The following is a 27939-nucleotide window of genomic DNA, read 5'->3' as shown; positions in this document are numbered from 1 at the left end:
GCACTTCTCTGTTCTCCCCTTTGGGCTGGCGTGGTTGGGTGGGTGTAGGTGAGGGGAAGGGGGTTTCCTTCATGACCTGGGAAGAGCAATGAGCCTGCCCAGCCAAGCAAGCATGGTCCTCACTGCCTCTCTTTCCCCGCTGCCCTCTGCTCGGCCAGCTGAAAATGGAAAGGGAAAAAAAAAAAAAAAGGCAGAGCAAGCAGACTTCATTTGCAGTGACAAATGGCCATTCATCTCTGCAGCATTTCAGCTCCTAATGTCAGTGACAGCAGAGAAACATTGCCTGTTACACGTATAAATCAACTGTAAAACAACCTGAAGTGCAGGCAGCCAGCAGGGATCCAGAGCCGCTTGCCTGCATTCTGCTCTCTGCCTCTTTCTCTTTGCCCAGAGATGTGTGGGCTCAGATACACACCCCTCCAGCTTCCTGGGCATATCTCAGTTGCTTCCCTGGTAGAGTGCAGCCTTAACTGCCCTCTAAGATTTTGCTTGTCTGCTCTTTGTTCTCTGTTTCTCATTCCCTCCATCTCCCTGTCTGTCCATTCATCCATCCATCCATCTGTTTAATTCTGCCCGTGAAGCACACATTTATCACATAGATTCAGGTAGTCATTTGCTTGCACAAGAAGCTTGGGTTCTCCAGATGTTCACGGAAACAGCTCCTGCCATGTGCAGGGAGCCTGCAACATGCCCAAAGGCAGCCTTTCTCCTACCTCTGTTCCCTTTTACCCATTTGATATGCCCTGGAGGCCAGAGATTGCTTGTGGGTCCACTTTTGCAGAGACCAGCATGAAAGAGTCTTTACTCCAGTTAAACTCCTGCAGTCTGGAGTCACACGTGTTGCAACCCAACAGCTGAGCAGAGGGGAGAGCAGGATGTCTGGGGCTCTGCAGTTGTTAGCAGCCTCTCCCAATGCAAACTTCTCTTTTCCCTGGCCCTTCTGTGCAGAGGAAACCCAGACTGGAGAGGCTGGAAGGTCCCACACAGTGGTACGCTCCTTCTGCAAGGCTGGGTGAAGCAGGGAAGTGCAAGCAGTGGACTGGCTGACCAGAGCTCAGCCTGAAGATATGGGCAAGTTCTGCCCCAGCTACCAAGAGATATTGAAATATTATTTTTTTTTCTGAAACAACTGGCCATGAAACCTTTTAATAACATAACAGAAAAGGTCAGAGAAAGAATTTCACACTTCTTGAGCAAGCAGGCAGCCGGTATAATTTCATACCTTCCAGGAACAAGAAGCACTGTGAACATACGGTGTGCCCTAAATTAACTGGGGCTCTGCCACCCCCAGCCAAGTGCTGCTGGGGCTGGCAGTGATTTCAGTGGGTGCTGGATCTCCTTATAGTGGGCAAAAGACTGGAAGGCTTACCCTGGAGAGGTCTTGCTGGCTCTGGCTTAGGTTGGTGTGCAGTAGGAAGCCCTGGAGAAAGATAACACTAGGATGAATGAATGGCCATTCTTCTGCCCCAGCCATGGTCAGTGCCTGTGGTGGGATTAGCAAACACATAATCATAGAATTCTTTTGTTGGAAAAGGCGTTTGAGATCATTGCTTAGCCTAACACTGCCAAGTCCGCCCCAAAACCATGACCCTAAGCACTGCACCTACACGCCTTTTAAATACCTCCAGGGATGGTGACTCCACCACTTCCGTGGGCAACCTTTTCCAGTGCTGATATCCAGTCTAAACCTTCCCTGGTGCAACTTGAGGCTCTTTCCTCTCATCCTATCACTTGTTACCTGGGAGAAGAGACCAGCACCCACCTTGCTACCATCTCCTTTCAACTAGTTGTAGAGGGCGATAAGGTCTCCCCTCAGCCTCCTCTTCTCCAAACTAAACAACCCCAGTTCCTTCAGCCACTTCTCATAAGACTATAGTGCTCCAGACCCTTCACTGGTTTTGTTGCCCTTCTTTGGACATGCTCCAGCCCCTCAATTTCTTTCTTGTAGTCTTCCAAAGGAGGTCCCAACAACTGGTTTTCTCCTGTGGTAAGAAGAGCAGGAGAGGAGAGTGTCTCCAGCCCTGTGTCTCCCAGCTGAGAAGCCCAGCAGCTGGAGGAGAGGATTAATTGCTAAACTAGAGACATGTCTGCAGATCTTGGACCAGATGGAGGATAAATCTATTGCAGAAGGGAACGAATCAATAGGCGGACAAAAGAGGGACAGATAAAAAGGCACAGTCCGACATCCACACCACTATCTAACAGTATCAGTACAAACCTTGCAGCAACCAAGGTCTGGTATGAATGGGGTCTGACATTCCCAGGGCAAATCCCCTGGGCAAGGGAAGAGCAATTGTGTGGAAGCAGGGAGTGGGGTGGGGAGACCCAGAAAGAATGCCTTTCATTTTGGGATGGAGCACTGGGCAGAGGGTGAGGTCTGGGTCCAGGGAGGACCTGGTCTCTTAATCCTGGTTGAGTCCAGAGGCAGCGGAAGCTCTTGGGTACATGTCCCCATGCTGCTGCTATTCTCTGTCCTGCTCCAAGCTGCCTTATTGCCAGGAGTAGTACTGCTGCTCTGCAAAGCCTTATGGAACATACCAGCTGAGACAGGAGCAGAAAGAAAAGCCTCAATGTCCCAGGCCCGATGCTGTAAAGAGGACTGCTGAGGCATCAGGTCCCTGCTCCTTCCTTTCACAGGCGTTCAGGGTATGAAAGTGGTTCCCTGGGTTCACATCTCTTTAGCTGTGCTGGGGCTGGACATAATCCATGAGGAGCTCTTCTGTGACTTGAGGAGGGGCAAAACATTGGAACTAGATAGAGCTTTCAGATGAGAAACTTCTTTGGATGAAACAAGCTATGAAAACTTGGCTGTGCTTCTAGGGCCACCAAGACCCAGCCCAGCTTCCAGACAGTCCCCTTCAATAGGAAGAGGAGCCGGCAGGGTTCAGCCCAGCATCCCCTCCTGTCTTTCCAGTGATGCGCTGGCTCTCTGGCACCAGCTGTGCCCCTTGCCTGCGGCGGAGGATACTTGGATGGGAACAGAGCCTTGCCAGGCTGCAAGGTCTGAGTGCTGGGATGGGTGGAACAGAGACCTCCTCCAAAACTGCCTTTGGACTCTGCTGCTTTGACAGCATGAGCTGTGAGTTGTGGTGCCAGCTTCCCAAAAGCCAGGGACCTGCATGAACGAGGCACGTGCATTGCTATCCACTGCTCATCTATTTGCTAGATCTGGAAGAATGGGAAAGGGGCCTAAGATGACCCAGCAGGAGGTAAGAATTAAGGAGTGAGAGGTCTCCTTAAGCTCCTCGTGTCCTATAGAACTGCACAGCAAAGTCCTCCTGAAAAGCTCCAATAACCAAAATCATTAAGGCCCTAACAAACCGAGAGTAACCTGTTTTTAACACAACAGTACATTTGATTTGACTTGAAGGGTCTGGAGAAAAATTGTTCTCCAGGGAAGTGTGGAAAGCAATCCTAGCTCTGTGATCCCTCCTCTCTGCTTTAGTTGCTGCAGTCTGGGTTGGCAGCAACTCCCTGGCAAAGGGCTGGGGTGAAGAGGAGTTTCCAGGGAGTGCGTTACCCAGCCGCTCACCTTCAAACCTGCCACAAGCATCTCCCAGCAGAGGCATTAACCTCTACACTTCCCAAGGCAGCTGCCCGTTTCGGCACCTCTCTCAGATGATCCACAGTTTAAAGATAACATCGATGCCTCCCTGGGATGGTTGTGCAGAGATTTGTCCCAAATTCTTGCTAAGTTAGTGACTGTCTTCTCCCTGTGGTGTTATCTTCTCCTATCCTTGCGGGGCTGTGCTCTTTGCCTTGCCTTGATGTCTGCTTACCCAGAAATACCTCTGGTCTGAGATGGTGCTGCATTTCTCCCCATCACAACTACCCTGAAGGAGAAGCCAGAAGGGGATGCTAATACTTTGCAGAGCTTTGAAATGTTCCCCTCCACCCATGATATTTTCTGGCAAGCCTGCCGGTGTGCTTCCAATGTTATCTTTTGCAGACCCTCAGGAACAGTCTGAGCATCTCCAGCCGTCTGCAGAGCTCAGACTATAAACTACAGTGCCTGATTCAACCATCGGGCATCAATTTCAGCATGGGAATGATTTTCTGTAACTTGTGGTATGCAACAAGGCGGATAAAATAAGCACAGTGTTCCCTCAGGGCTTAATAATCTGAATCAGTAAGACAGTCTTGTGCTTTAAAAAATGTCACTTTCCCTTTTTTTCTGAGTTTCAGATTGTGATTTTCAGATTGTTTTACAGAGGAGAGGAAAAAGGATGTCCCTCTATTTTTTTTCAGCATGTGAGCCGATATGGTCTTACATATAAACTTTTTAATATATATTCTTTTAAATATACATATTCGGGTTCACATTCCAGAACACTTCCTTTCTGCTACTCTGCATGTTTTGTCCCCTCCCCGATCTTTCTCCCCCATACATCCACTCACCTGGATTCTTGTCTTCCCTCTCTCTGCCACTGCCCTTCCTCGGAAGAAGCCTTGTTAGTAAGAGCCTAATGAAATAAATGCGCTAATTAACCTTCCATTACTCTCCTCATTAACGCAACCTTTAATTTGGTTGGCAAAGTTTCTCTGCTTTATCACCCAGCTGTCAGTTTTCTTCTGCTTCTTCGATCTCACTTTGGCCTCGCATCAGGGATGGGAAAATCAATCCCAGCCTGATTTTTTTTCCCCTTCTTTCCAGCCGGCCATAAACGCCAGTCAACAAGAAAGTAATAATGTAGTTTTCCCACTCTGGGAAGGAGAGTTACAGACATCAATAAGCACATATTTAAAATGCAAGTTGCTCTCTCAATCAGCCATCAGTCTGCCTTAGTGCAAGTTTGATGGGGGCATGTGGATGCTGTGGTCCATGGGCTGCTGCATTCTGGCCTGGAGCTTTGTGGCGTGGTGGCTTTGGGATGCCCAGGAGGGTTGCATCCCTCTAGGTTTGTCCAACTCCAAGTGCACGTGGCTGATACAGGTGGAATGGGGCTTTGCTTGCAAACCTGTGGGGTTTCCTCTGGTTGCCTGCACAGCCTTCAGGTCTCACATCACCCTGCATCCCTTCATCCCTCCGGCCAAGGGCACCCACTATCCCCTAATGTCTGTGTAGCTGCTGCTGTCTTTCATTTCTTGATGATCTCCAAAGCTTTTCTTTCTCCTTTCTTTGGAGGAAAAAGTGATAGCAGGGAGCAGAAATAGTCTGGGATAAAAGGCTGTAGTTGCAGAGGCTGAGCAGAGGAGCTGGCTGTAGCTTTGAGCTGCTGGTGTGCAAGGTGCTGTTCCAAGGGGCTCATCCTGAGCTATGTTTCTCTGTCATGTGGTGATGGTGACCGCGTGGACCATCCTTGAGGGGAAGCCTGCATCACTCCAGGGTTTGTGGAGATTGCATGCATTGAGGAACATGGCCATTCAAAATAGGGAGTGAGGTAGGGAAATACCGTGTAAATCAATGGACAGATGTCCAGGGATAAGCATGTTCTCGGCTTCTGCAGGGAAGCGGTGGGAGATAAACCATCCCTGAACAATCCAGGGTGCCTGGGGTGCTATCTCTTGGGCGTGATGCAGCCCATCGTCTCACAGGGCATTGGTGGTCAGTAGGACATGCTGCAATGGGGATAGTATAGGACTTCTCAAGCTTTACCATTTGACTGACCTCTCAATTTTGATCAGGCGGTTAAGTTTGTGTCCTGCTCTGCAGGGATTCATCAGCTGAACATGTGTTAGAAGTAGCTTGCACCTCCTCTGCCTTCCCGCATGGGTTTGGGAAGCACAGGATGGTCAAAACTGGAAGAAGAGGACTCTCAGGTCAGCCTCCATCCTTTTTTTCTGCTTGAAGTAAATGAATGGAAAATGTATCCAAAAGCCCTTGCTGGAGAGGGTGAATGGCAAGGAGGTAGAGGACTGGCAACTGAACATCCAAAGTGAGCTGGATGTTGCAGAAGATGGGCTCAGGCATGGGGAGAGAATGTTTAGGAAAGCAGAAGAGAGTTTGCAGGACTTTGGTGGGATTGTGAAGGCTCATTGGCAGATCATGGAGGCTGGAGAAGGAGAGGGACTCCCAGCTGATCATTTCTGATGTCCTTCAAGCTTGGACTTCCTCCCTCCATCCAGCCTTTCTGCCTTTCCCTGGCCTGCACAGCTTGCCCTCCCTGTTAGCATCTTAATTGATCTTGTTGTTCTCAATCCCCCTGAGTACTCCAACTCCAGCTGTGCTCAAACAGAAGAAAATCTCTTCCAATTTCCCCACCACTTAAAAGAAAATTGAATCCTTTATCTGTAAGAGGAGAGGGAAACTGCAAATACATGAAACAGTAAATAGTTAAATAATCAAAGCAGATGACTCCAAATTGCCTGGAAAGTTAAACATGAATGGCTTGTCTTCTTCCTGCATGATTCTGTGGGTTTTTTTTAAAAAAAAAAACAAAAAAAACAATAAAATATGCTTGCGCTTCTTGTTCCTGTTAAATACTCAATCCCGCTCTGTGAAGAAAGGGAAGGGAAGGAAGGAGTTACCAGGTAGTAGCATGATTGACGGATCTGAAGTCCTCGTCTTTTTGTCAAGGCCCAGTGCTCTTTGGCTGTGTTTATCTCTTTAATCTAAATATCAATCCGTAAGACTGAAATGGGGTGGAATAGGAATCATGACAGCCTGAGCGCTGAGGAGAGAGACATTTATTGCAGCTTTTGCAGCCGCTCCCTGTCCTGATGGAGCTGTCAGGGTAAATGCACAACTAAAGCACAGAGGTGGGAAAAACAAAACAGAATCACAGTTGCCCCCCTCTCCTCCCCCCCAAAAAAAGCTAGTCCAGTCCATGAGATGGGACAGTAAAACGTGGAGCAAAGAGAGACCTGCTCTTGTCGAAACTTCATCCTGCAAAGCACAAGCAGGATTTCCCCTTCCTTTTCCACTGTTCCTAGTAGGAGATGGGGTTGGGTGCTTTTCCCCTTGCCACTGGCTTTGGCTGGTGATTTGGAGGTGGCTGGGAGACAAAGGGAAATTTTTTCCCAATGCGAAGCTTGCTGCTGTGGCTTCACGCCTTGGCTTCATGCGTCCTTCTCAGCAGTCCCTTTAGGACAATCGCCATCTTCACCTCAATATGTCCTCTCCCAGACTTGGCACCTCTGAACCACCTGTTTTATTCTGTTTTTCAGGCTGGCTTCTCCTGGGCCTCTAGCACCCCTGTGTCTCTCAAGGCAGCTAGTGCTTGATTTCCTTGAGCTAAGAGCTCCCACGTGAATCAGCACCCAACGTGTGCTCTGAGCTGAAACGATGCTGTGACAGAGGCAATATCACCCCATGGACAGATAACCTTGTGCACCTCCTTCTGCTGATGATGAGCTGCTCTTGGAGTGTTAAAGGGGGGATAATTTATTTAGACTGGGCATTTGGGAACCATGAGGTCAACCTCCTGAGATCTGTCACACCATCCAGGAGCCACTTCTTCCCGTGGCCGTAGGCTCTGCTTGATCCTTTCATGGCTGCTGTATCCTATGACCGAACCTCTTTTCATGTCTCAGGTCACACAAGTAAAACTAAGGCTCTCCATCCTCAAAAACACCTTGGAGAAGTGGCTGTTTGCCGTCTGACTGAGGCTCGGGTGTAGTTTCCAGCCCCTGGGGAGCCAGCATGCTGTCCTCTTAAAGCTTAACTTACAGCTTCTGGGCCACAGTTTTCCTTGGGCAAAGCAAGAAGCATCTCTGTTGCCCTCTCTGGGAATGCCTCTGCCTGACAGGGACTCGTTTTGGGCTTGCTACAAACTAAAAAAATCTGCTCTCCAGCTGGGTTTGCATCGCACTCAAAGCAATCATGGGCTGTGTCCAGTTTCAGGGTGAATTATCTTAATAAATGCTGAAGGAGGATTGGGCTTTGCCATTCCCTTTCTCCAGGCTGATAAGTCCCTCCTCTCCCCGATGTGCCCCAGATGATACTCATCACCTGGATGGAATGGAGTTGCCGATGGTGGGAGGCGTGACTGGCTTCCAGGAGTGCTTGCGAATACTTCAGAGATCATTGGGGATTTATATTTCCTCCATCGGACTTTGACCTTAATTTTTTCCGTTTTGCTGGGCTGTAAAATTCATTAGAGACCCAACAGCAAAGTGATTGAGATGTCAAGCCAGGCAACTGTGTAGTTATTTAATCTATCAGATGTGCCGCTTGCCATTTAGGTGGACAACAGGAGAATATGAAATCAATACAGTTCATTAGCGGACTACTTGCGCCCAGCTCCAGCGCAGAGCTCCAGTTAAACCCACCGAGACAGGGTGGGTCTAAATATTCTTGGTGTCACCTTGTGCGGTGCAAACCCGCACTCGAGATGCTTCTCTTGCTCATGGGCTGTCTTCTGTCGGCTCACGTTTTAAACCCTGGTCTCCAGCCATTGTAAAAGCCTGGCTACAGTAAATTACTCTCCGCTAAATCAAGGCTGCCAAGGCAAGTGTTAACCTCACTCACAAGGAGCTGATGTTGCAGGGCCTGCTGTTATAAAACACAATCAAGGAGGCTGTTGTTTTCCCCAGTGGCTGGCAGAAGAGGTGGGGAGAAGTTCTGCAATTCCCAGGGGGGTTGATTGGCTATTTTTTTCCGCTCCAACCTGGTTCAGCACAGCCTTCTGGTGTCATTAGTGGCGATTGAGCTCCCAGCTCGGCGTGTGGTCTTGGAGCTGCTGGGGAAGGCGGTGGCGGCTGTACCCTAGTATTGCCCAGGTTGCCCACTCCCACCTCCCTCGTTTACAGCTAATCACGCTGCTGGGCTCCAGCATGGCAAAACCGGCCAGCCACCGGCTCTGCTCGTGCCTGATTGCCACCTCCCACCAGGCAGCTGCTCTTTAAAGGCCTGAGAAAGATCACAGTTGGGGCAGGTGATGCCAGCGAAAGAGTTGTTTTCCATCTGGGAAGCCTGTAATGACTTTAAGTAGGTTTTCCACTCCTTTTCTTGGTCTGGTTTTGCAGCCCAGCAATTGCTTCTCATGGAAGCTCTTGGACCTTCATATTTCTCTCCCCTAAATCCCCAAGCAAATTCCAGTTTGGGTGGGTACCAAACGGTAGCTGTTATTCCCCTGGGACCTGAAGACTGTAAGATTCTTCTGCATTGAAGAAGGGATACCTGTTCTTCAACACAAACATATTTAAGGGGCTCCAAAAATGAGTATGATGACAGAGTATGGCTCCCCACCCACTGTTAGTACCACAGTCTGAGCAGCTGCCCAGTCTGCCCCAAGGAATGACCACATCTTCCTCGTTTTCCTAGAAAACCAGGAAAAAAATGTAGGAAGCAGCCGGGAATCCTCCTTTTATTTGCTTTCTTCCATGGCCCAAGCCCTTGGCATCTTGCTGAAGTGGTGGTGCCTTGGTCTCCCTGTTGCCCACCTGGCATGGCCAGGGGACCAGTCAGGCAGGCAGCGGTGAGACGTGACTTGTTCCTGGTCACTCTGGTGTGCTGACAGCTTTTTGACATTTAGTAATTGCTTTCCTGCTATGACTCTTTTAAGCAGAGAGCTTCTGGCCAAAGCAATTTGCTCCCCATCAATTTTCATTTCCTGGTTTCTGAATGCAAGGTAGCAAGAGGGAAAACAAAGAGGGTGAAAGAGAACAAACTGACCTGGGACCCACTCTGGCAGCCCCATGCAGATGTGGAAAGGTGGGATGGATTTAGCTCCCTTGGTGCCCATCTTCAGGCAAGCAGGACATGGCAGCCAATCTCATCTAGACAGCAACGAGTCATCCTTCCGACACGCTTTGCTCGCCCCCTGCAACCAACCTGCAGCTGCTCATCCCTATCCAGCAGGTCTGGGGGGCTGGATTGCCATCCTGGGGGCTCCATGAGGGATCTACGCTGCCCCAAACAGCTCTTCTTGGCTCTTCGAGCTCTTCCCTGCTCCTCCCACCACGTTCCCTGAAGCTGCTGTGAGTAGAGTTAATCTCAGGCAGTTTAAGGAGTCGTTGAGTGAGGCTCTGTGGATGATGAATGTCGAAACCATTACCGGTGAAGCTCCGTGGAGCTGTTTAAAACTGAATTCTCCCATGTAAATTTCTGCTCCATCAATCCTGATGACATGTCAAACATTGCTATTGTTTCCTGAACAAATTAGATGACATGCCCTTTCCTGCATATTTGCCCATGAGAGCAGAACCGCTCCCTGGCTTCTTGCTTTTGTCTCCCGCTCTGCCGCTCCACAAGCCGGTGGGGGAAGGATGGAAACGATGGCCCTTGATGGGGCAAAAGGGAGAGATCCAAAATGTTTGTGCTCGAGGGATGGAGATGGATGGAGAACTGAGCCGTGGGTATTTTTGTGTGCCTGTGATTCACATGCTGGGTGCCCATGCTGTGCTGCAACTCAGTAAATTAATCCTTTGGGTTATCCAGGATTCCTCTTCCTGCTGTTGTCCGAGAGTGTACCTGCACAAATATGTTTTTTTTTTAAAAATGGGCTGTACCAGTGACAGCTCATAAAAATACGGATGTGGACCCATGTTTCTTTTACAGGCTCCAGTGGGCAAATCCCACTTTAATATTCTGGGCAGGAGAGGAGCAGCCATAAAAGCCATTTGATTGCTTCTCCAGGTGGAACCCCAAGAAACTTCCAGCCAGATGCCTTTCCTTCCCTGGCTGCTGGCATGGATGCATGCATGGCAAGGAGGGAAGGGACCAGTCAGTGAGAGGGAAAAGCTGTGGGAAAACAGCTGGCACCCAGGGATGCGAAAGGCCCTGCAAAGCTATCGGCTCAGTGGTGTTTGGGGTATTCTGCATGCAGGTTGCGTGTGCTCCCTGCGAGCCCTCAGGATCCCTTTGCAAAGGGAGTGTATGTCACCTCCCCAGGGATCTGAGCATCTGAGCCTCTATTTTTACCCTGAGAGAGAAGAAGTTTGGTAATGTGGAAACAGGCGTCGATCCAAAATTAAATATGCTGAACGTGCATGGCTTTGCTTTTTGCATATTCCTTGTCACGCTCAAGTAACCTGCTCTGTTGCCCTGCATTATGTCCATGATGTTCAGTTGCCAGGAAAGCCAGCAAGCAGGCATCACCTCCCACCTCCCCTGGTGTAAATCAGGGTCATTAATTAGCCCGGCTGGTGAGGCGGTGCATGGGGCAGAGCCAGGCTGCTCAGCATCCTGGCTCCTCCTGACTGGGTCACTTTGCCTTGCTGGCAGTTTTGGGTGGCCTCGGGGTCTGGTTTGCCCTCCTGGCTCACCCCATCACCTCCCACGCCAAGCGTCTCTGTGCTAACCTTCTTCTAACCTTCCTCCTTCCCTGTATTTTCTTTTCCTCGGCAGAAGAAAATTACACTTTCCCAGCATTGTCTGTCACTGCAATAAGCACTTACAAGTGCAATCGTATGGGGCCAAATGAAGGGAATTAGTTTTGCTTGTGCTTTGTGGCACTGTCGGGCCCACCGTAAATCATTATCTCATCACCAATCGATCCAGGTGCATGGAAAGTGCCTTTGTGGGCTCTGCTGTCGCACCGGTCACCTAGGGATTAATGAGACCTAGGGGCTTACAGAGGTTGTAGGCACAGAAGTAACGGCTGGAAAAAATCCCAGCTGGGAGGTTGAGGGCTCACTTGTGCCAAGCAATATCCCGAGGATGCTCAAAGCACTCAAGGATTTGTGGGAGAGAGGATCCAAGGTCCTTGCTGGCCAGCCCCAGCCACGCTTTAGGGATTTGCCATCACGATTCACAGCTACCTGAGCTGGTGGCTGGTGTTCGAATGGGGGATTAATACCAGTATTAGTTGGCTGAGGGAAGCTGGGGTGGACAGAAAGTAGACTAACCTCCCTCCTGCCCAGGTGTTTGTGTTTGGAAAAGCAGCCCGGCTGTGCCTGGAATAGAGCGTATGTGTCCTCCCTGGTGTCCTCTGAGGAGGGAGATGCACCCTAGGGGGTGCTGCTCTCTCTCTGGACATGTCTCTGGGCAGATTTTGGCAGGTTTGTTCCATTTTACTGAATGCAATTGCAATGTACGTGAAAAGTAAATTGTGTCTTAGCAATGGAGAGGAAAATCAGTAGGTCTGAAATGCTGGGTCAGCCAGCGCGCTCTTCAGCTGGTGTAAAGCAGCAGTAATTTACCACCCAAGCTGGGGAAGCATTTGAGTGGGAAAAAAGGAACTAATTCAGGCAAGTTTTCATGCCTTTGCACCTCTGCCACCCCGTGGAGTGGCAGGTAAGCGGCACACGGGGGTAAACTGTTTGATGTGCTCAAGCTCCTACTCTGCTGTCAAGGGTAATCAAGGCCATCGATAAATCAGGAAGGTTTCAGGAACAAGTTGTGTTCTGTGCCAGCTCTAAAATACAGCCTTTTGCTGGTGTCTGGACATAAAATTTGTCTTTGACCCTGTTTTTTTCACAGATCTGTTGGTCAATTTAGAAAATATACTGGGGGAGAAAGGATATTTTGGGGGTTGTATTCCACTTTCCTCACCTAAAACGAAAAAATTTCTGCTCCTTTTTCCTGCTGCCTTATGCATATTTTATATATTCATTAGAGAAAAGACTTTAAAACATACATAAATCTTGCCTTGCTCATCCAGAGCTGACACACTGAGTTTTGCACACCTTCCCCAGAAGGTGCTGCTTGCTTAGCCGTGACCAGCCTGCTCCAGCTTCAGCAGCTGGCAGCGGTGTACGTGCATCCAGTCCTGCCGCCGGCAGGGCAGCGGCTTGGCTGAGAGCCGACTCTGCACACGCTCACCGCAGCATCCCGAAAGGCATCACTCCATCAGGGGAGTTGCAACAGATTGCAGCCCCGGAAGGGCTGTCCGGTGGGAGCTGCTCATGGAAAGCAAGGTCTAAATCCCTTTCCATGCTTTTCCTGGCCTGTATTTTAGTCCAGAGGGGCAGTTTTGGAGCGGGATAGGTTTTTATTTCTCTCCCCACAGCTCCAGGTGTGCTGTCAGCCCTGAACACACAGAGAACTCTAAGCACTGTGGATGTGGGGCGCCGGTATATTGGCTTCACGGGGCCTGGATGGGTGGCCTGCAAGAATTGTCCCTGGAGACCTTTATTTCATGTGTGCTTCCCGGATTAGCTGAGTGTGTCAGGGAAAGTAAGTAGGCATAATGTTTCTTAGCAGCAATTGATGCTGGGAGGTGCTGATGGAGCAGGCTGTGAGTCAGGGATGTGTAGGTAAACCCAGGTGAGTGCAGGCAGCCTCGGTTCTTCATCTCTCAGGTGATAAATGGCATCATTCAAGGTCCACACTGGTGTTAGCCTACTTGCACCTGGGTAGAAGTTGCTCAAGAGGATGCAATGGTGCACCAGTGTGTGTAATAATGCAACATTTCCATAAATATCTTAATTTATTAATTCACTTTATTTTTTTCAGGCAACTGACAATGATGTGGGCACATACGGGAAAGTCAATTATTTTTTCAGCGATGACCCTGACCGGTAAGTGTGACTGAATCACCAGCACGATTTTGGTTCTTCAAAATCCTCTTCTGACCTCACTGAGAAGTCATGTGCCAATTAAGGGCGTTCCTTATGTCCTACCTGTGAAAATCCCACTATGCTGTCTCCCAAAGGGGTATGTTAACTTCAGAACACCCCTGATGTGCAGCACATTTCATCACTTTGCTGACTCAGGACCTAAAGGCACGAGTGGTGCTTGGGACCAGTAAATGTATTCACCGGAGAGTTGTTGGCCCTGGAGTGTCACATGAGACCTGGTTGTAGTATGCAGTTGCGGGAGGAATGTGAGCTGCCTGGCAAAAGGGATTGGGGGTCCTCTGAGCCCTCTTTCTCTACCTGTAGAGCAGCACCAAGTGTGTTGCCCATCACCTGGTGATACCAAATACCCCTCCATGACCTTCACCCGCTGTGGTGCTAGCTGTCAGGCAGAGGCCACCCTGTTCTCTCCATCTCCAGCATGTGGTCACTGGTGCTTTTTGCCTCCTTTCCTGTCCCCTCAGTTTCTCGCTGGACAAGGACACAGGCATAATCCTCCTGACGGCTCGGCTGGACTTCGAGACCATGCAGCGCTACACTCTGACCGTCATCGCCCGGGATGGTGGTGGAGAGGAGACAACAGGACGCGTCAGAATCAATGTCCTCGATGTCAATGACAACGTCCCCACCTTCCAGAAGGAGGCATACCTGGGGGCCCTGCGGGAGAATGAGCCCTCTGTCACCCAGGTGGTCCGGCTCCGGGTGAGGAACTGGAGCTGCTCCTCTCTTCAGGATGCACAGTGGGGAGACAAGAGAGGGTTAGGTCCCTGCTCACCCCTGATGCTACTCATCCTGCATCCCTCCTGAAAAATGCCTTGTGCTTTACTGCAAAGTGCAATTGAGTGCAGTGCTGTGGCCGTGGGCTCCCTCCCTCTTACTCCTCTCCTGTAAGTCCTGTCCGTCTAAGACATCCCTGAGACCTGGGGCTTCTCCCAGGCACTGCCTCCCCATCACCTTACTCTGTGCAATAAAGTCAGCAGTCAAAGGTGGTCTGTTTGGTTTTGATGGAGCTCTATGCCTCTGCTGTGGTGGGAAGGTAGGTAGGAGGGTAGTTCGCTCCTTTGGCACAAGAATAAACTTTGCCATGACTCCAAATCGTGACTTTCCCTCTGTGGGGCCAGGCTGGATGAGTGCTGCAGGAAGAGAGGAGAGGAGGACCTGGTGAGTCCTTCCTGGGAGGTGAGCACCCCCTGTGGGGGCTTCTGATGAGAGCATATTCCTCCATTGGTTTTCCACTCCCTTTGGACCCAGCCTGTCCTTCCCATTCCCTTGGCTCTCTCCTGTTGCACATCACCAGCACAGCTCCCACACTAATTTACCCCCTCTGCTTGTGCCCTAGGCTTCTGATGAGGACTCCCCTCCAAACAACCACATCACATACAGCATTGTGCATGCGTCTGCCTTTCGCGACTACTTTGACATCACGGTGTCAGAAGGGTATGGAGGTAAGCGCTGATCCCAGGATCACAATGCACGTGACAAGCAGCAGCTTGGGCTGCACACATCACGTCAGTAGGCTTTAGGAAGTGGCTCTGGCAGCTCCTCAGCTTGTCCTGACCTTGCCTGCAACGTGATCCTTTGGCTTGGCTGGAGTCTTGCTGCACTGTGGAGCTCTGTTTCCGAGGGTGTACAGCAAACACTGGGTTATGCCAGTGCAAGATGCTCAGTAATGCCCAGCGCTCATGTTTTTGGGGCATTGCCACCTTGAGCAGCCACTCTTGGCCCCAGGGAGGTGATGTAGATGAACCACCCCTGAGCCTGGCTGCTGTCCTGCTTAGTGCATGAATGCCCCCCGACCGTTCCACTTTGCATCCTTTCAGTGATCAGTGTGAACCACCCCCTCGACTATGAGCAGGTGGCCAATGGAGTTATCTACCTGACTGTGATGGCCAAGGACGCTGGCAACCCACCGCTCAACAGCACCGTCCCTGTCACCATCGAGGTGTTTGTAAGTACAGCGCCCAACAACCCTGTTGTGGTTTCTCTGCCATTGCTTCATAGCAGTGCCAATAATCCATCAATCACTCAGCGTCCTGCCCTAAGGACGTGTGCGTTTGTGGTTACCTCTGTCTCATATATGTGTCATGTATGTCTCGTGGGCATATGTGTTGTACATATTGGTTAAAGAAATGCTGTCTCTGACCTTTGGTAAGGTCTGAGTGACATAGGTTGAGTGAGAGCTCTCTGAAGGGGTGTCACCATAGACAAGCACACACGGGCTGTTCTGACTCCATGCATCTCCTCCAGCTCCTCAGCAGCGCACGTTGCACAGGGAAGCTACTGGAAGTAATGTGATAGGAGACCCGGCTAACCATGGGATGAGGAGCAGAGCTGGGAATGGGGTAGAGATCTATCCTCTGCCCTTACTTCCAGCTGGAGGAGGTTCACTGAGCACCCGGTGAGACCTTCTCTTGGCTTCCAGGGAACTCGTGGCTGGGACGCTGTGTATGCTGGTAGTCAGAGGTGCTTGCTGCAGCTTGGCTGCAGAGGAGAGAGCTTTGGCTGCGTGTCAGCACTTGTAACGTTGGAAATTATTGGTCCCCAAATCAATCACAAGCAGCTGGTTATCTCCCCAGTGCCACTGTCGTGGCCGGGCCACAGGCTTTGCTGTGCATCTCATACGCTGGCATAGGTGCCAGCCTCCTCGAGGAGGAGTTGGTGCTGGGAGAGGTGAAGCATCGCAGCATACCTCAGGAAGATTAGATCGTATTGTCACTTTGAGGCACATCGTGGTTAGAGGATGTTTGGAGGGAAGTATCAGGAATGCAGACAGTTTGGTTGATAACCCGTCAGTCTTGTGGTGATGGGATCTAAGCCAGGCTGGCGGCAGTGTCAGTCTGGGAAGGCAAAGAAGATGAAGTCCACGGTGCTGTAAGGTGGGAATAAATTCCTATGAGTATGCCTCTCCTCCAGCTCCCTCACTGTGCTCAGGAGAGGGGGAATAAGGCAGTGCCGAGGGGTTAGTTGTGACTAAATGCATCCTTTCTATACTATGCTTCAGACAGAATAAACACCTCTTTCTAAAGACCACTCACCAGTGGGTCATCTCCTCTGGATTGAGTCTGTATGCTTATGTCACTTTTCCCACTCTCAGCCAATGGGATTTTCTCTAAACGGGAAAAAGAAAAGAAAAAAAAAAAGCCAGAAAATAGGAAGAAAATGAGAAGGAAGCATTTCACGATGGCACTTGAGGAACAAGAGCTGTGAAAAGGCAGAATGAGAATCAGTGTGGAGGGGGGAAGGTTTTTTTCATCCTTTGGTTGTTGGTTTTTAATAAAGAAGTCAAACTCGCCTTGTAGATTTCCCATTAGGGGACAATACGCTTTTGTAGAGGGAGCTGCCGAATCAGAACTAATAGTGCGCAACACGCCAGGATCCAGGAAAATACCATCGCTAATAACTTTCTGCCTCAGTCCCTGCCACTGATGCCCTGTTCGAAGCGATGAGCCAGAGACTGATAGTGTGTGTATGACTGGAGGGAAGGGAATTGTGTGGTTAGTGTGACTGTCTGCAGTTATCAGCATCTAGGAAGATGATATGATGGCTGTCTGGGGCTGAAGGTCAGGGGACCATGAGAAGCTGGTTTTGTGGAAATTAGTAAGATGGGATCATGAGGGAAATAGTTTAGCAGAGGAAGCATGCCAGCACCCGTCTCACCACATGTGCTGCAGGGGGCACACGGGGAGGTTTGCAGTAGAGAGCTTTGGAGTTCACACTGCTGAAGTGGGAAATGTTCTTCTTAAGCAGAGAAGCCATGCATCGTGCTGCAGGCAGGTGCACACCAGCCCTGGCCAGACGGAGAGCCAGCCAGGAGCAAGCCCTTGGCTCTCTGGAAGCCAGTTTACCAGGCCATGGTGGTGCTGAGCAGGGCTTGATGAAGCCAGCACTGCTAACGAAACACTATAGCGTCTGCTCTGGGTTACTTCCACCCAGCCTGGACAGTGGTGCAACTCACCCAGGCCCAGCTGCAGGTGCCACATGGATGCATGATCAGTCTCTCTGCTTTCTTTGCCTTTAACCTCCTGGGTTTGCCCTGGGGTGATGACTCTGACCCACCTTTGTGAAGAAGAGGAGGAGGAACTGTGAGGACAGCACCCTGCAGAGCCAACAATTTCTTCATTACCCTCAGAGGAGGCACCGTGAAAGCTGAGTGATGCAAAGGCTGATTAAAGGACCACCTGCTTCCAACAACAAGAGCAGAGGATGGCAATTTGATTGTAGTACAATGGGCATCGTTGGCACGTGAAATTGCTGCAAATATCAAGTTCAGTGGTAGCAGGAGCAGCTGATCCTGCGGGTCCATCAGTGATCTCCAGGTAGAAAATGCCTCCAGATCAGCCCCAGGGAACAACAAAGTCCATAAAGGTGTTTTAATGTCCTGGTGGCTCCATCCTTCCCTCTGTAGGCTGTTTGGTTTTGTTCATTTAAGGCAGATTCTTAACACTGTTTAAACAGCATTTAAAGCCCTCCTGGGGGTGCTTTGAACTCATCCAAAATCTGTTTTGAGGGATGTCTTGAGCAATTGCTCTTATGTGGTTTTGCTGGGCTGGCTGTAGTCACTGGCAGAGACAGGCTTGGAGGGAGCATGTTGGTGTACAAACCAACTTCACACCTGAAGATGCTGTAGCTTCAAATACCAACAGCATTCCTTCACTTAAAGAAAGGCAGCCAAAGCTCAGCAGCTCCCCTGGCCGGTCCAGTCTGCTTGGTGGCCTCATGGCCAATGGGACCTCGAGCAGGTCCCTCCAAGAGGGAGGAACAGGTTTGGGAATGATGCTGCTGTAGTTCCTGTGATACCTGAGTCTTCCCAGGGTTTGTGGTAGATGGAGGATGCTTGGCTTTCCTTAACCTCATCTGCCTCTGAAATGAAACTTTATGCTCAGATTCTGGTGCATTACCCCTAAGAACATGTTCCCCAAGGCTGTTGTCTTCAGCTGGTCACATCTTGAGATGCTGTTGGCCAGGAGCATCCTGATACAAGACTTTTGCATTTTTCCCAACCAACCTCTTGAATTTTTCTTTGCTTCAGGATGAAAATGACAACCCCCCCACATTCAGCAAGCCCTCCTATGTTATAACCGTCATGGAGGACATCATGGCAGGTACAAAGCACAGCCCTGCTCTTTCTCCAGGCTAGCAGAAGGGCCCTGAGGGTCTAAAGCCAGAATGGGGTGGGTGATGGCTCTTTGGGGAGGCAAAAGCCAGAGACCTGTCAGAGTTTCATAGCCATGGGGCCTGGGGGTTTGACGCCAGTGTGCGTGCAGGTGAAAGGACACCCTTGACGAGGTGACCTGCAGGAGTGTTGTGAGGGGACAGGGCAACTGGGGAGATCTGCTCTGGGTTGCAAATGCCCATCCCAGCCCTCATTTCTTCTTCCCCCAAGGAGCCACAGTGCTGTTTCTTAATGCCACGGACATGGACCGGTCCAGGGAGTATGGACAGGAGTCAATCATCTACTCCCTGGAGGGCTCCTCACATTTTCGGATCAACGCCCGCTCAGGTGAGCCTCCACATGTGCTTTCCCTCTTTTCCTTTCAGTTCTCTCTCCTAAATTTCCCCCTGTTTTCTTCCCCATCATTTTTCCTCTTTAACCCTCTCTCCTTTCCTCACCTGCCCTGAGCAGCCTATTTAGGAGAAATGGTATTTAAGGAATTCACCAGATTTCAGCCATGGTTCTTGCTTGGTCACTGTGAGAGCTTTGACAGGGACATGGATTGAAGCTCAGCTTCTGCTGGGAGTCACACCTGAGATAAGGCTTTGACTGCAAGGGCTCAAGTTAGCTCAGGAGCCACGGCCCACCTTCCCTTGCTGGCATCATTTTTGGTTCATTCTGGGCAGGGAAGAGCATGAAGGATCACAGGCAGTTCTTAAATGGTCTCCTGCACGATGTTTGTAGGAGCTTGCAAACAAGCTGACCCTTCCAAGGTCTATCTGTTTGAAACTGAATCAGAAGAAGGGGCCCATTTATGAAGGATCCTCTCTCTGGTTTTGAGTATCCCTGTTTTTTCACCAGTGCCCTACTCACCCTACAATGTCTCTAATCCCTCTGTCTTCTGTGGCTGCAGGAGAAATCACAACGACCTCTTTGCTGGACCGGGAGGCCAAATCTGAATACATCCTCATTGTCCGGGCAGTAGATGGAGGTGTGGGCCACCATCAGAAGACAGGCATTGCTATGGTGAGCGTGGGAAGGAATAATTCGCATCTCCTGGAGCCACTGGTGCATGGCTGGGGCTGGCATTGGGGAGGGCTGCCCAGGCACCAGTGCTTCAATTCCTCATGCTAGCAGTGTTTAATTTTAGCTCTGTGAATGGGTAAAGAGCTTACAGCCGTGTCTGCCCTCTAGGCTGCCCCTACCACTGCTCATAGCACTTGCAGAATGACTGGCTGGGCTGTGTAGACCTTAAAGTCAGGCTTTCTTGCCTGGAAAGCCATTTACTCAGGAGACAGTTGACCTTCCAGTGCTTGACGTGTCCAGCTCTCTGTGCAAAGGTGGTAATGGGTACCTATTCCACCCACAGCATGACTGCTTTTGTTCACGCCTCTTGAGAAAATGCTTGGTTGAAGAGCTTGCAGGCACGCTTAGTTGTTCCTGATGACTACTATTCACATACTGCCTGGATCAAGGGTTTCCAACCAGTTTGTGGTGCCTGAGCTCCTCAGAAAGTTCTGATGGAGATGCAGGCCATTGTACTGCAGACTGAATCCTACTTCTTTGCCTTGCCCTTCACAGACATCACAGAGACTTGTTTGCAAAGGATTTGTACGAGTCTTCAGAAATACCAGGATACAAAATGCCAGTAATTCATCTCTCACAGTTCATGGAACTATGGTGGTTTGAACATTTCTTAACATTTGGGTGCATTTGCTCCTGGACTCTTAATTGGGTCACAGGCAATATGCTCCACGCATCGGGGTGATGCAGAGAAACACTGTGGTTGTGCTGAGAGATCCCAAAAATGACTGTCACTACTGAAGGCTGTCAGAAGGTGTATGACCCAGGTGGGAGATTAGAATCTCCCTTTCGAGCTTCCCAGAGGAAGACAACAGCCATTTTCAGGCAGCAGTATGGCCTGTTGGACACCGGGTTCCCCTTTGGGGCTCTAGATGAAATGATGTTCTCCTGATAGCTTTATTGAAATGCAAAACAAGGGGTTTGCAGCAGTTTGCAATTAGGAAAAAAGAAATGCATCATAGTTCCTAAAAAGTTAAAGAATATTAAAACGCGGTGAGAAGTAGGTGGCTGATTACATTTGTCTACTGTCATTAGCAAGGACATACACCCAGGACTCAGAGCTATTCCCTATAATAATTTTTGATCTGGGAATAAGGGTCCATTCAGAGGCTTTGCGAGATCCCGGGTGATGGATAAGTACCGAGTGTGTTTGGGGGCAGTGGTAGGTCACCAGCCTTCTCCAGGGACCACGCTGGTGCCTTGGACCTTGTGGGGGCACATCTTTGGTGTTCAGATTTGCCTCTTCTCCCACGAGGTGGCACCAGCAGCTCAGCCCGGTGCAGCAGCAGAACCCAATGACTTGGGGGGCGCAGGAGACCCCAGAAGAAGCTTCCTTGAGGCACCGTGTGTGAGGGTCACAGGTGCCGGAGATCCCTCCTGCCCCTCTGCCCCTCTTCACTTAAGCTGTAGCTCTTCCCTAAGGCACCTTTATAGACTCACAGGCTGCGCTCAAACGGGTGATGAGGGGAGGTGAGAGACTCACAGACAACAGAACACATTCCTCGAGGCTCCCTGCTGTAACTTAGATGCTATTTCTCACGCTGAAATTGAAGATAGGTAACACTTCAGGGCACCATCCTCTCCTGTGCTCTCTCATCTTTGCACCTCCAACCCCCTATTATTGTACCTTCTCCCAATTTCTCATTTATTCCCTTTTTTTTTTCGCTTTTCACCAATTACCCAGCTTTTTCCCTTCCTTTCCTGCCACCCTCCTGCTGTGCCCTCTCCCCCACTGATTTGCACACCCCTCCCCCTGTGAAGCAGCTGCTTGAAAGCACAGCTTGTGCCCTTGTGGTTGTTTTAACTGCAAGGTGATAAGTAGATGTGAGCCAAACCAGCATCGGATATGCCAAGGAACCTTAGCTGTGAGGATGCTGGAGGCTGTTTTAGTCTGGGATTTACCACCAGAAGGTGAACATGTGTTGGGTACCTGGTGCTGGCGCTGCTGTACGTCCAGGGAACACACTGTGCTGCTCGAGGAACCAATACCACCTGATGCAGCGTTGCTTGCTTGCTGTCTTACAGGTGAACATCACACTGCTGGACATCAATGACAACTATCCCACGTGGAAGGATGAGCCGTACTACATCAACCTGGTGGAAATGACCCCCCCTAACTCGGACGTCACCACGGTACGTGTGAAGGAAGGCGGCTACTCCACAAAAAGACTCTTTCTTTCACCCAGTGAGGCTGTCACCTGCTTGGCTGGAGCAGGGAGTCACCTCCAAAATGATGTCACCTCCTAACCGGTGTCACCTCCAGCCAGGCACCATCTTGCAGAAGTCAATTTAAAAGGTTACTCCTGAGCCCCCTCACTGCTGCCCATCCCGTGTGATTTTTTTCTTTCTCCTCAAATTGCATGGGATTTGGCCAGGTTCTCCTTTTCTTAGCCTCGCCTGCAACCTCCTTCAAGGACCTCTCTGAAAGACATTGATTTACACCTTTCAAGTCCCTCTGCTGAAATAAAAGAGAAGGAGAGAGGGAGGCTTGTACTCCATCACACTGAGAGAAAAGTGACGGGCACAAGACGGAAAATAAATGAGTGAAAAGCGAAGAGATTCCACAAAATCAAATAAGGAGAAAGGCTATGAAAGAAAAAGAGTTGATGTGCGAAGAAAGGTCTGGCAGTGCAGCCCGAGACAGAGCGCGGCTCTTTTCTCTCTTCTGTGCAGCACCAGCCCCACTACTTGGCTCCTGCTCGAAGTCATCTTGCCTTTGACATCCCAATTAGTTGCTGGGAAAATAATTATTCTGTCACCCATACGATGTAAATAGGATGAGCAGTGGGGGTCGGGGAAGTTATGAGTGTATTGAAGTTGAGGCCTTTTTAATGTAAATGTCCACTGTCATTAAAAATATCACAGGGAGAACAATAAAGCATAAAATGTCTGGCTTGGAGGAGAACCCACCAGTGAATTATTTTCAGCATTTCTGGTGTAGCGGCACAAGCTCCTCAGCATGCCTCTTTATCTGTTTGGGGTTTTTTTTCTGATGGGCGCCTGTTTTCTTGCTGTTTTTATTTAAAAGGAGAAAAGCCCGTTTGATTGCTGTGTGCTCATGTCTCTTGCCAGGCCAGTTTTGGTGAGATTTAACACCACAGTAGAGGTCTTGGGGGTACAAAATCCCTGCAGATATCATGAAAATATATAGCTGTATGGAGGAAGGAGAACTTCTTGCTGCTGGTGGTGCAGGGAAGTCTCTCGTGTGAGCTCAGCCTCATTATTAGACACTGGTAAATCTACATGGGAACACAACTATGTGTTAATTCCCATCTCTCTGCTTTAACTTTGGCTGTTTCTCTATGGCAGGTGGTGGCTGTCGATCCGGACCTGGGGGAGAATGGCACAGTGGTGTACAGCATCCGACCCCCCAACAAGTTCTACAGCCTCAACAGCACCACGGGCAAGATCCGCACCACCGGTGTCCTGCTGGACCGGGAGAACCCCAATGCCCAGGAAGCCCAACTCATGAGGAGGATTGTGGTGTCAGTCACTGACTGTAAGCCCTGCTTCAGTCCCACTCCTCTTTGACGTGGTGGTCACTCTCCCTTCACTTGCCCTCCATGAAGGTTTTTATGTGTCAAGCTGAACTATTTTAAGCCTGATTTTTCTTTACCATGAAGTTTCTGAATTTTCCTGGTTTGAGCATACTTTCCAAAGATGTTTTTGAGGTTAAAAAAATTGAGAGGAGGGTGAAACCTGTTGCTAAACCAAACCAGAAAACCTCAAAATGCGAGCACGATGCTTTCTGCAGCAGCCCTGACGATGAGCCTGGGAGGCAGAAACTCTCTCTCATAACGGGAGACACAAGTCTTTACATTTTGCAGTTAAAAACCAAACCTAAAAGCACCTGGTATGTGAAACGTCTGTTTTGCCGGAGACCTGTGCTCAGACTGTGTGTAGATGGCACGGGCTGTAGCACAAAGATGTGGATGTTTGGTGTGGGCAGGTAGATGAAGCCAGGGCCAGGTTCTCATAACGTGCTGCTGAGAAGATGCGGTACGTGAAGGCACAGAGAGGAACCCATTTCTGGGCTGCTCTGCAAGGTCTGCTGGGTGGCTTGGGGTTTCTCTGCTGAGCTGAGCCTGCATGGCTTGCAGGACTGGTGAGGAACTGACAGGCTGGCTCTGTCAGTACCTGGCAAAGTCAGTTGAGCAGGTGAGGGGAGAAGAGCAGCTTAAGTGTGAAATGTCTTTTGTTTTGGAAATAGCATCTTAGGGAAAATTTTGGAGGGGGGAAAAATAAAGAAGGAGAGAGATAAAGATCATTTTCCATTATCCAGCTGGCTTCCAAGAGCCAGCAGGCTTTAACCTTGAAACGCTGTTCTTGGCCTCCACAGGTGGGAGGCCACCGCTGCGAGCTACCAGCAGCGCCACGGTTTTTGTCAACCTGCTGGACCTGAATGACAATGACCCCACTTTCCAAAACCTGCCCTTCACCGCTGAGATCGCTGAGGGCCTTCCTGCGGGCTCCTCCGTCTTCCAGGTGCGTGTGTCCCTTTGCTGCCGTGCTCTGCTCCGGGAGCTGCTGCGGCTGCTGCCCATGCCGTTGCTTCTGCAAAGCAAGACGTCCTCACCATCCTCTTGCAATGCAAATGGGAGGATGCAGAAGACGTTGTAGCATCCCACCCGATGTACTCACTCCCAGCAGAGGAGGTATATCAAGGACCTTTCGTTTCAACTCAGCATCGCAGGGGGCAAAGAAATTCTCAGGTTTTATGTACTGTGATTTTTGTCAGTCAGGAGACAGTCAGGCTCACCCCTTACCTCAGCTCTCCTCACCAGGTAGTGGCCATCGACCTGGACGAGGGTCCAAACGGGCAGGTGACATACCGCATGCAGGTGGGGATGCCTCGCATGGATTTCCTCATCAACAGCACCAGCGGGCTCGTCACCTCCACTGCTGTGCTGGACAGAGAGAGGATCGCTGAGTACTACCTGCGGGTGGTGGCCAGTGATGCTGGCGTGCCCTCCAAGAGCTCCACCAGCACCCTCACTGTCAAAGGTGGGTGCACCAAGACCTGTTCCAAGCCCTGCCCACCCACAGAGCCCCCTCCAGTCCCAAAACCATGGGTGACATGGTTTAGGTAGGAGAAACGCTCAGACCCTTATTAGGTGCTCTGTCTTTAATTCAATGCATCAATCCTAGTACTGAGGATAAGTGTTTTCTGAAAATAAATTGACCTTGGATTTTCTTCAGGCCTGGGTCTGAAAAAAGCAGTTTCTGATCCTGTAACTCCAGAGCTCTCTGCCATATGCTGGAAAATACTGAGCTTATATTTAAGCCTCATATTTTCCTCTGAATGGGGATGGAAATTAGTTTGGTGCAAACAGTAACTTTAATTTCAGTGATGTAGGATTTCTTTGGACCTGGTGGGGGTGATCTGTATGTACCAGAGACAAGAAAATACAACCTGAAGCCATGGGGACTAGTCCTTACTGGCCGGTCTGCAGGCATCCCACCACACAGAAGATGGGTAGAAGCAGGCAGAGCATTCTCTGAGACCCACATGGGTTGTTTGGGAAGCCTGGTGGATGTCAGCTTGGAATCTGCAGGAGGGGCAACCTTGGGAGGGCACTCAGCTCTGCTCCCCCTTTCAGTTCTGGATGTGAATGATGAAAGTCCCACCTTCTTCCCGTCCATCTACAATGTGTCACTGCCCGAAAATGTGGCCCGGGATTTCAAAGTGGTCCGGCTCAACTGCACGGATGCTGATGTTGGGCTGAACGCTGAGCTCAGCTACTTTATCACAGGTATGAAACCCTTGCAAAACGCTGCCAAGAGGGCCTTTGACTGTGGAAAGGAGCAGGTTGCCCCAGACCACGGCCAGGGTCTTCTGCACATCAGCCCTGACTTTTCCAGCCCCTCCAAACCTTGTGTGGTATCGCCCTCTGCCGAACAGCCCCGCTTGGCTCGCTGCCTTGCTGACCGTTCCATGCTATTCCTGTGCCCTGTCTGGGCTGAACCCTTGCCCCTGAGCATCCCTTGCCCTCTCACAGCACTGGGATGTAGCCAGGAAAAGCGTAAAGATGGGTTTAACACTGCTGACGTGGCATTTGTGTAGTGTGCTGGAAGGCTTTCAGGAGTTTTAGGGCATCTTGTAGCCCTGCGTGCAGGTGGGTTTGGGTGGGCAGGGAGGCAGTGATGCTGCCTGGGCTGTGCCTGCCTTGCACTGCAACTGCAGCACCTGCAGCGGGAGCCTGGGGAAACCCCTGGACGCACTTTGGCTTGCAAACTGTACATGCGTGGCATTTAGCCCTCAGGAAGAGGGCAAAAATAGAAGTATCACCTGAGAGTCATTTTTCTTACAATAGCAGCCATGTGTTTCATCTCTCAATCCCTCTGCCTTCCGCCAGAAGAGAAAAGGTGTGTGTTGTCCTACAGGTACCACAGGCCACATGCAAAGTGGCACCAGTTTGCTTCCGAAGCACTCAGGAAATGATATGGCATTGACATCATTCAGCTTTTCCTCTAAGCATCATTCCTTGCCTGTACTGTGAGGCAGGCACGGCTTTTGGTGCGGCAGAAAGATGGTGCTTTGCCCAATTTTGCTGCAGAGAAGCTTTCCCTGGGATGAGATACAAGCTTGCCCTACATTTCCCTTGCTCAAAACCATGTAAAATGCTTTTCAGGAGGGCAGGCTGAGCACTTGAGATTTCCACTGACCCTGTGCCCAGACTGCAGCATCCCTTGCGGTGAGGGCTGTGCTCCCTACAAGCGTACAGCAGATAACCCTGTTCTTGTCCTTTGCTGCAGGTGGGAACCAGGATGGCAAATTCAGCGTCGGCTTCAGGGACGGTGTGGTCAGGACAGTCGTGAGTCTGGACAGGGAGACTGTGGCATCGTACACACTGATCCTGGAGGCCATTGGTAAGGATTTCCCACTGTTCCCATGGGACCGCTGCCACACAGCCACATGGGGAGGCCGTGCACGTGCTGAGCTGCCTCAGGTGCAGCAGAGAGGCAGCAATCTTTGAGGCATTCTGTAGACCAGAGCTTGTGTTTGGTGTTGGCATTTAACAACCCATGGGCATTAATCTGTTCCGGTTCCAGCAAGACTTTTGCAGACAGTAAAGTCAGCCCTTGGGGTTTCATCCAGCCTTGAGGCTTTCCTTTTCCTTCAAGGAAGGCAAGATCCCCATTCCTTAGAGGCTCCATGCTGTTTGAGGCAGATCTCCACCCAGAAATGCCAGCACCACAGCATCATTCTCCTAATGCCATGCCAGCCCTTGGCTCAGTGGCTGTTAATTAATCCAGAGCCACCTGGCGTGGGCAGAGGGCTCGCTTGCCAAACACATCTTGGCCATTGTCTGTAGAGCTTTATAATGAGGTGCCTGTTTACCAAAAACTTGGACATCCCTTTTGAAAGGAGAAATAAGTGGCTTGGTCAGAAATCTTGGGGCCACCGCATTGCAGATGCCATGGCACCTGCAGCAGGGATGCTGCCCTGGCTGGGTGCTCAGGACCAGATCCCGAGTGGTAAAGGATCAGCTCTACCCCTCCAATGGATATCAGACTATTTGTGTTTCCCTGGACACCAGATCCCGAGTGGTAAAGGGTCAGCTCTACCCCTCCAATGGATATCAGACTGCCTGTGTTTCCTCGGACATCAGATCCCAGCTGGATGGGTTTAGTGCTCATTTGCATCAGGCATGTTGGGAAACCCAACCTATGCTCCTCATTGCCTCATCCTTTGTGGCAAAACCAAGAGCCGTCCTGCCACGTCCTTATGCACTGAACATCAGCCAGTCCTGGTGCTTTGGCTGTGAACGGAGCTAGCTCTACGGAAAGCTCGTCAGACTCCTACCCATCCTCCCCTCGTGAATTCCTGACCTCCAACAGTCCCTTCCAGCTTGCATCACCCTCTTAATCTAAGGAGTTGTAAATGCTTTTTAATGACCAGTTGTGTTTCCAGCCTCATTGGGCAGTAGCTCCATGACAGGGCTTGGTCGTGGTTTGACTGTTCCTTTTTCTTTCAAGATAGGCAGAAAAAGAGCTGGTGGTTCAGGGATTTGGAAGCTGCAGAAAAGGTGGAGGATTTTAGTTTAGAAATGTTGGTCCTGTTGTTTTCAGCAGCCGAAGGCTGAGCACCACCTGTGCAAGGAAGAGATGGAGGTGACCGAACCTCCTCGCCTTTCTCTCCCGTACAGACAACGGCCCCACTGGGAACCGGCGCACTGGAACTGCCACCGTGTACGTGACTGTCTTGGATGTCAATGACAACCGACCCATCTTCCTTCAGAGCAGCTACGAAGTCAGCGTCCCGGAGGACATCCCAGCTGCCAGCAGTATAGTGCAGGCAT

At 50.3% G+C, this 27939-nt stretch overlaps 1 protein-coding gene across 1 annotated transcript in view; it reads left to right on the top strand.

Moving 5' to 3' along the window:
- Nucleotides 1-27939, top strand: part of CDH23 (cadherin related 23) — a 219539-nt gene that overhangs the window by 136920 nt on the left and 54680 nt on the right. The window contains exons 14-27 of the mRNA XM_054071251.1: nucleotides 13280-13344; nucleotides 13866-14103; nucleotides 14741-14846; nucleotides 15222-15349; nucleotides 18431-18503; nucleotides 18785-18901; nucleotides 19467-19579; nucleotides 21662-21769; nucleotides 22946-23135; nucleotides 23976-24121; nucleotides 24421-24640; nucleotides 25237-25389; nucleotides 26393-26506; nucleotides 27787-27935. Coding sequence (XP_053927226.1) covers nucleotides 13280-13344; nucleotides 13866-14103; nucleotides 14741-14846; nucleotides 15222-15349; nucleotides 18431-18503; nucleotides 18785-18901; nucleotides 19467-19579; nucleotides 21662-21769; nucleotides 22946-23135; nucleotides 23976-24121; nucleotides 24421-24640; nucleotides 25237-25389; nucleotides 26393-26506; nucleotides 27787-27935 — 1920 coding nt within the window. The remainder of the gene's footprint in view (nucleotides 1-13279; nucleotides 13345-13865; nucleotides 14104-14740; nucleotides 14847-15221; nucleotides 15350-18430; nucleotides 18504-18784; nucleotides 18902-19466; nucleotides 19580-21661; nucleotides 21770-22945; nucleotides 23136-23975; nucleotides 24122-24420; nucleotides 24641-25236; nucleotides 25390-26392; nucleotides 26507-27786; nucleotides 27936-27939) is intronic.

Source organism: Cuculus canorus, chromosome 7 (assembly GCF_017976375.1).
Source record: "Cuculus canorus isolate bCucCan1 chromosome 7, bCucCan1.pri, whole genome shotgun sequence".
Classification (NCBI taxonomy): Eukaryota; Metazoa; Chordata; class Aves; order Cuculiformes; family Cuculidae; genus Cuculus; species Cuculus canorus.
Note: the sequence above shows the minus strand (reverse complement) of the source record. Positions and strands in the feature narration are given on the sequence as shown.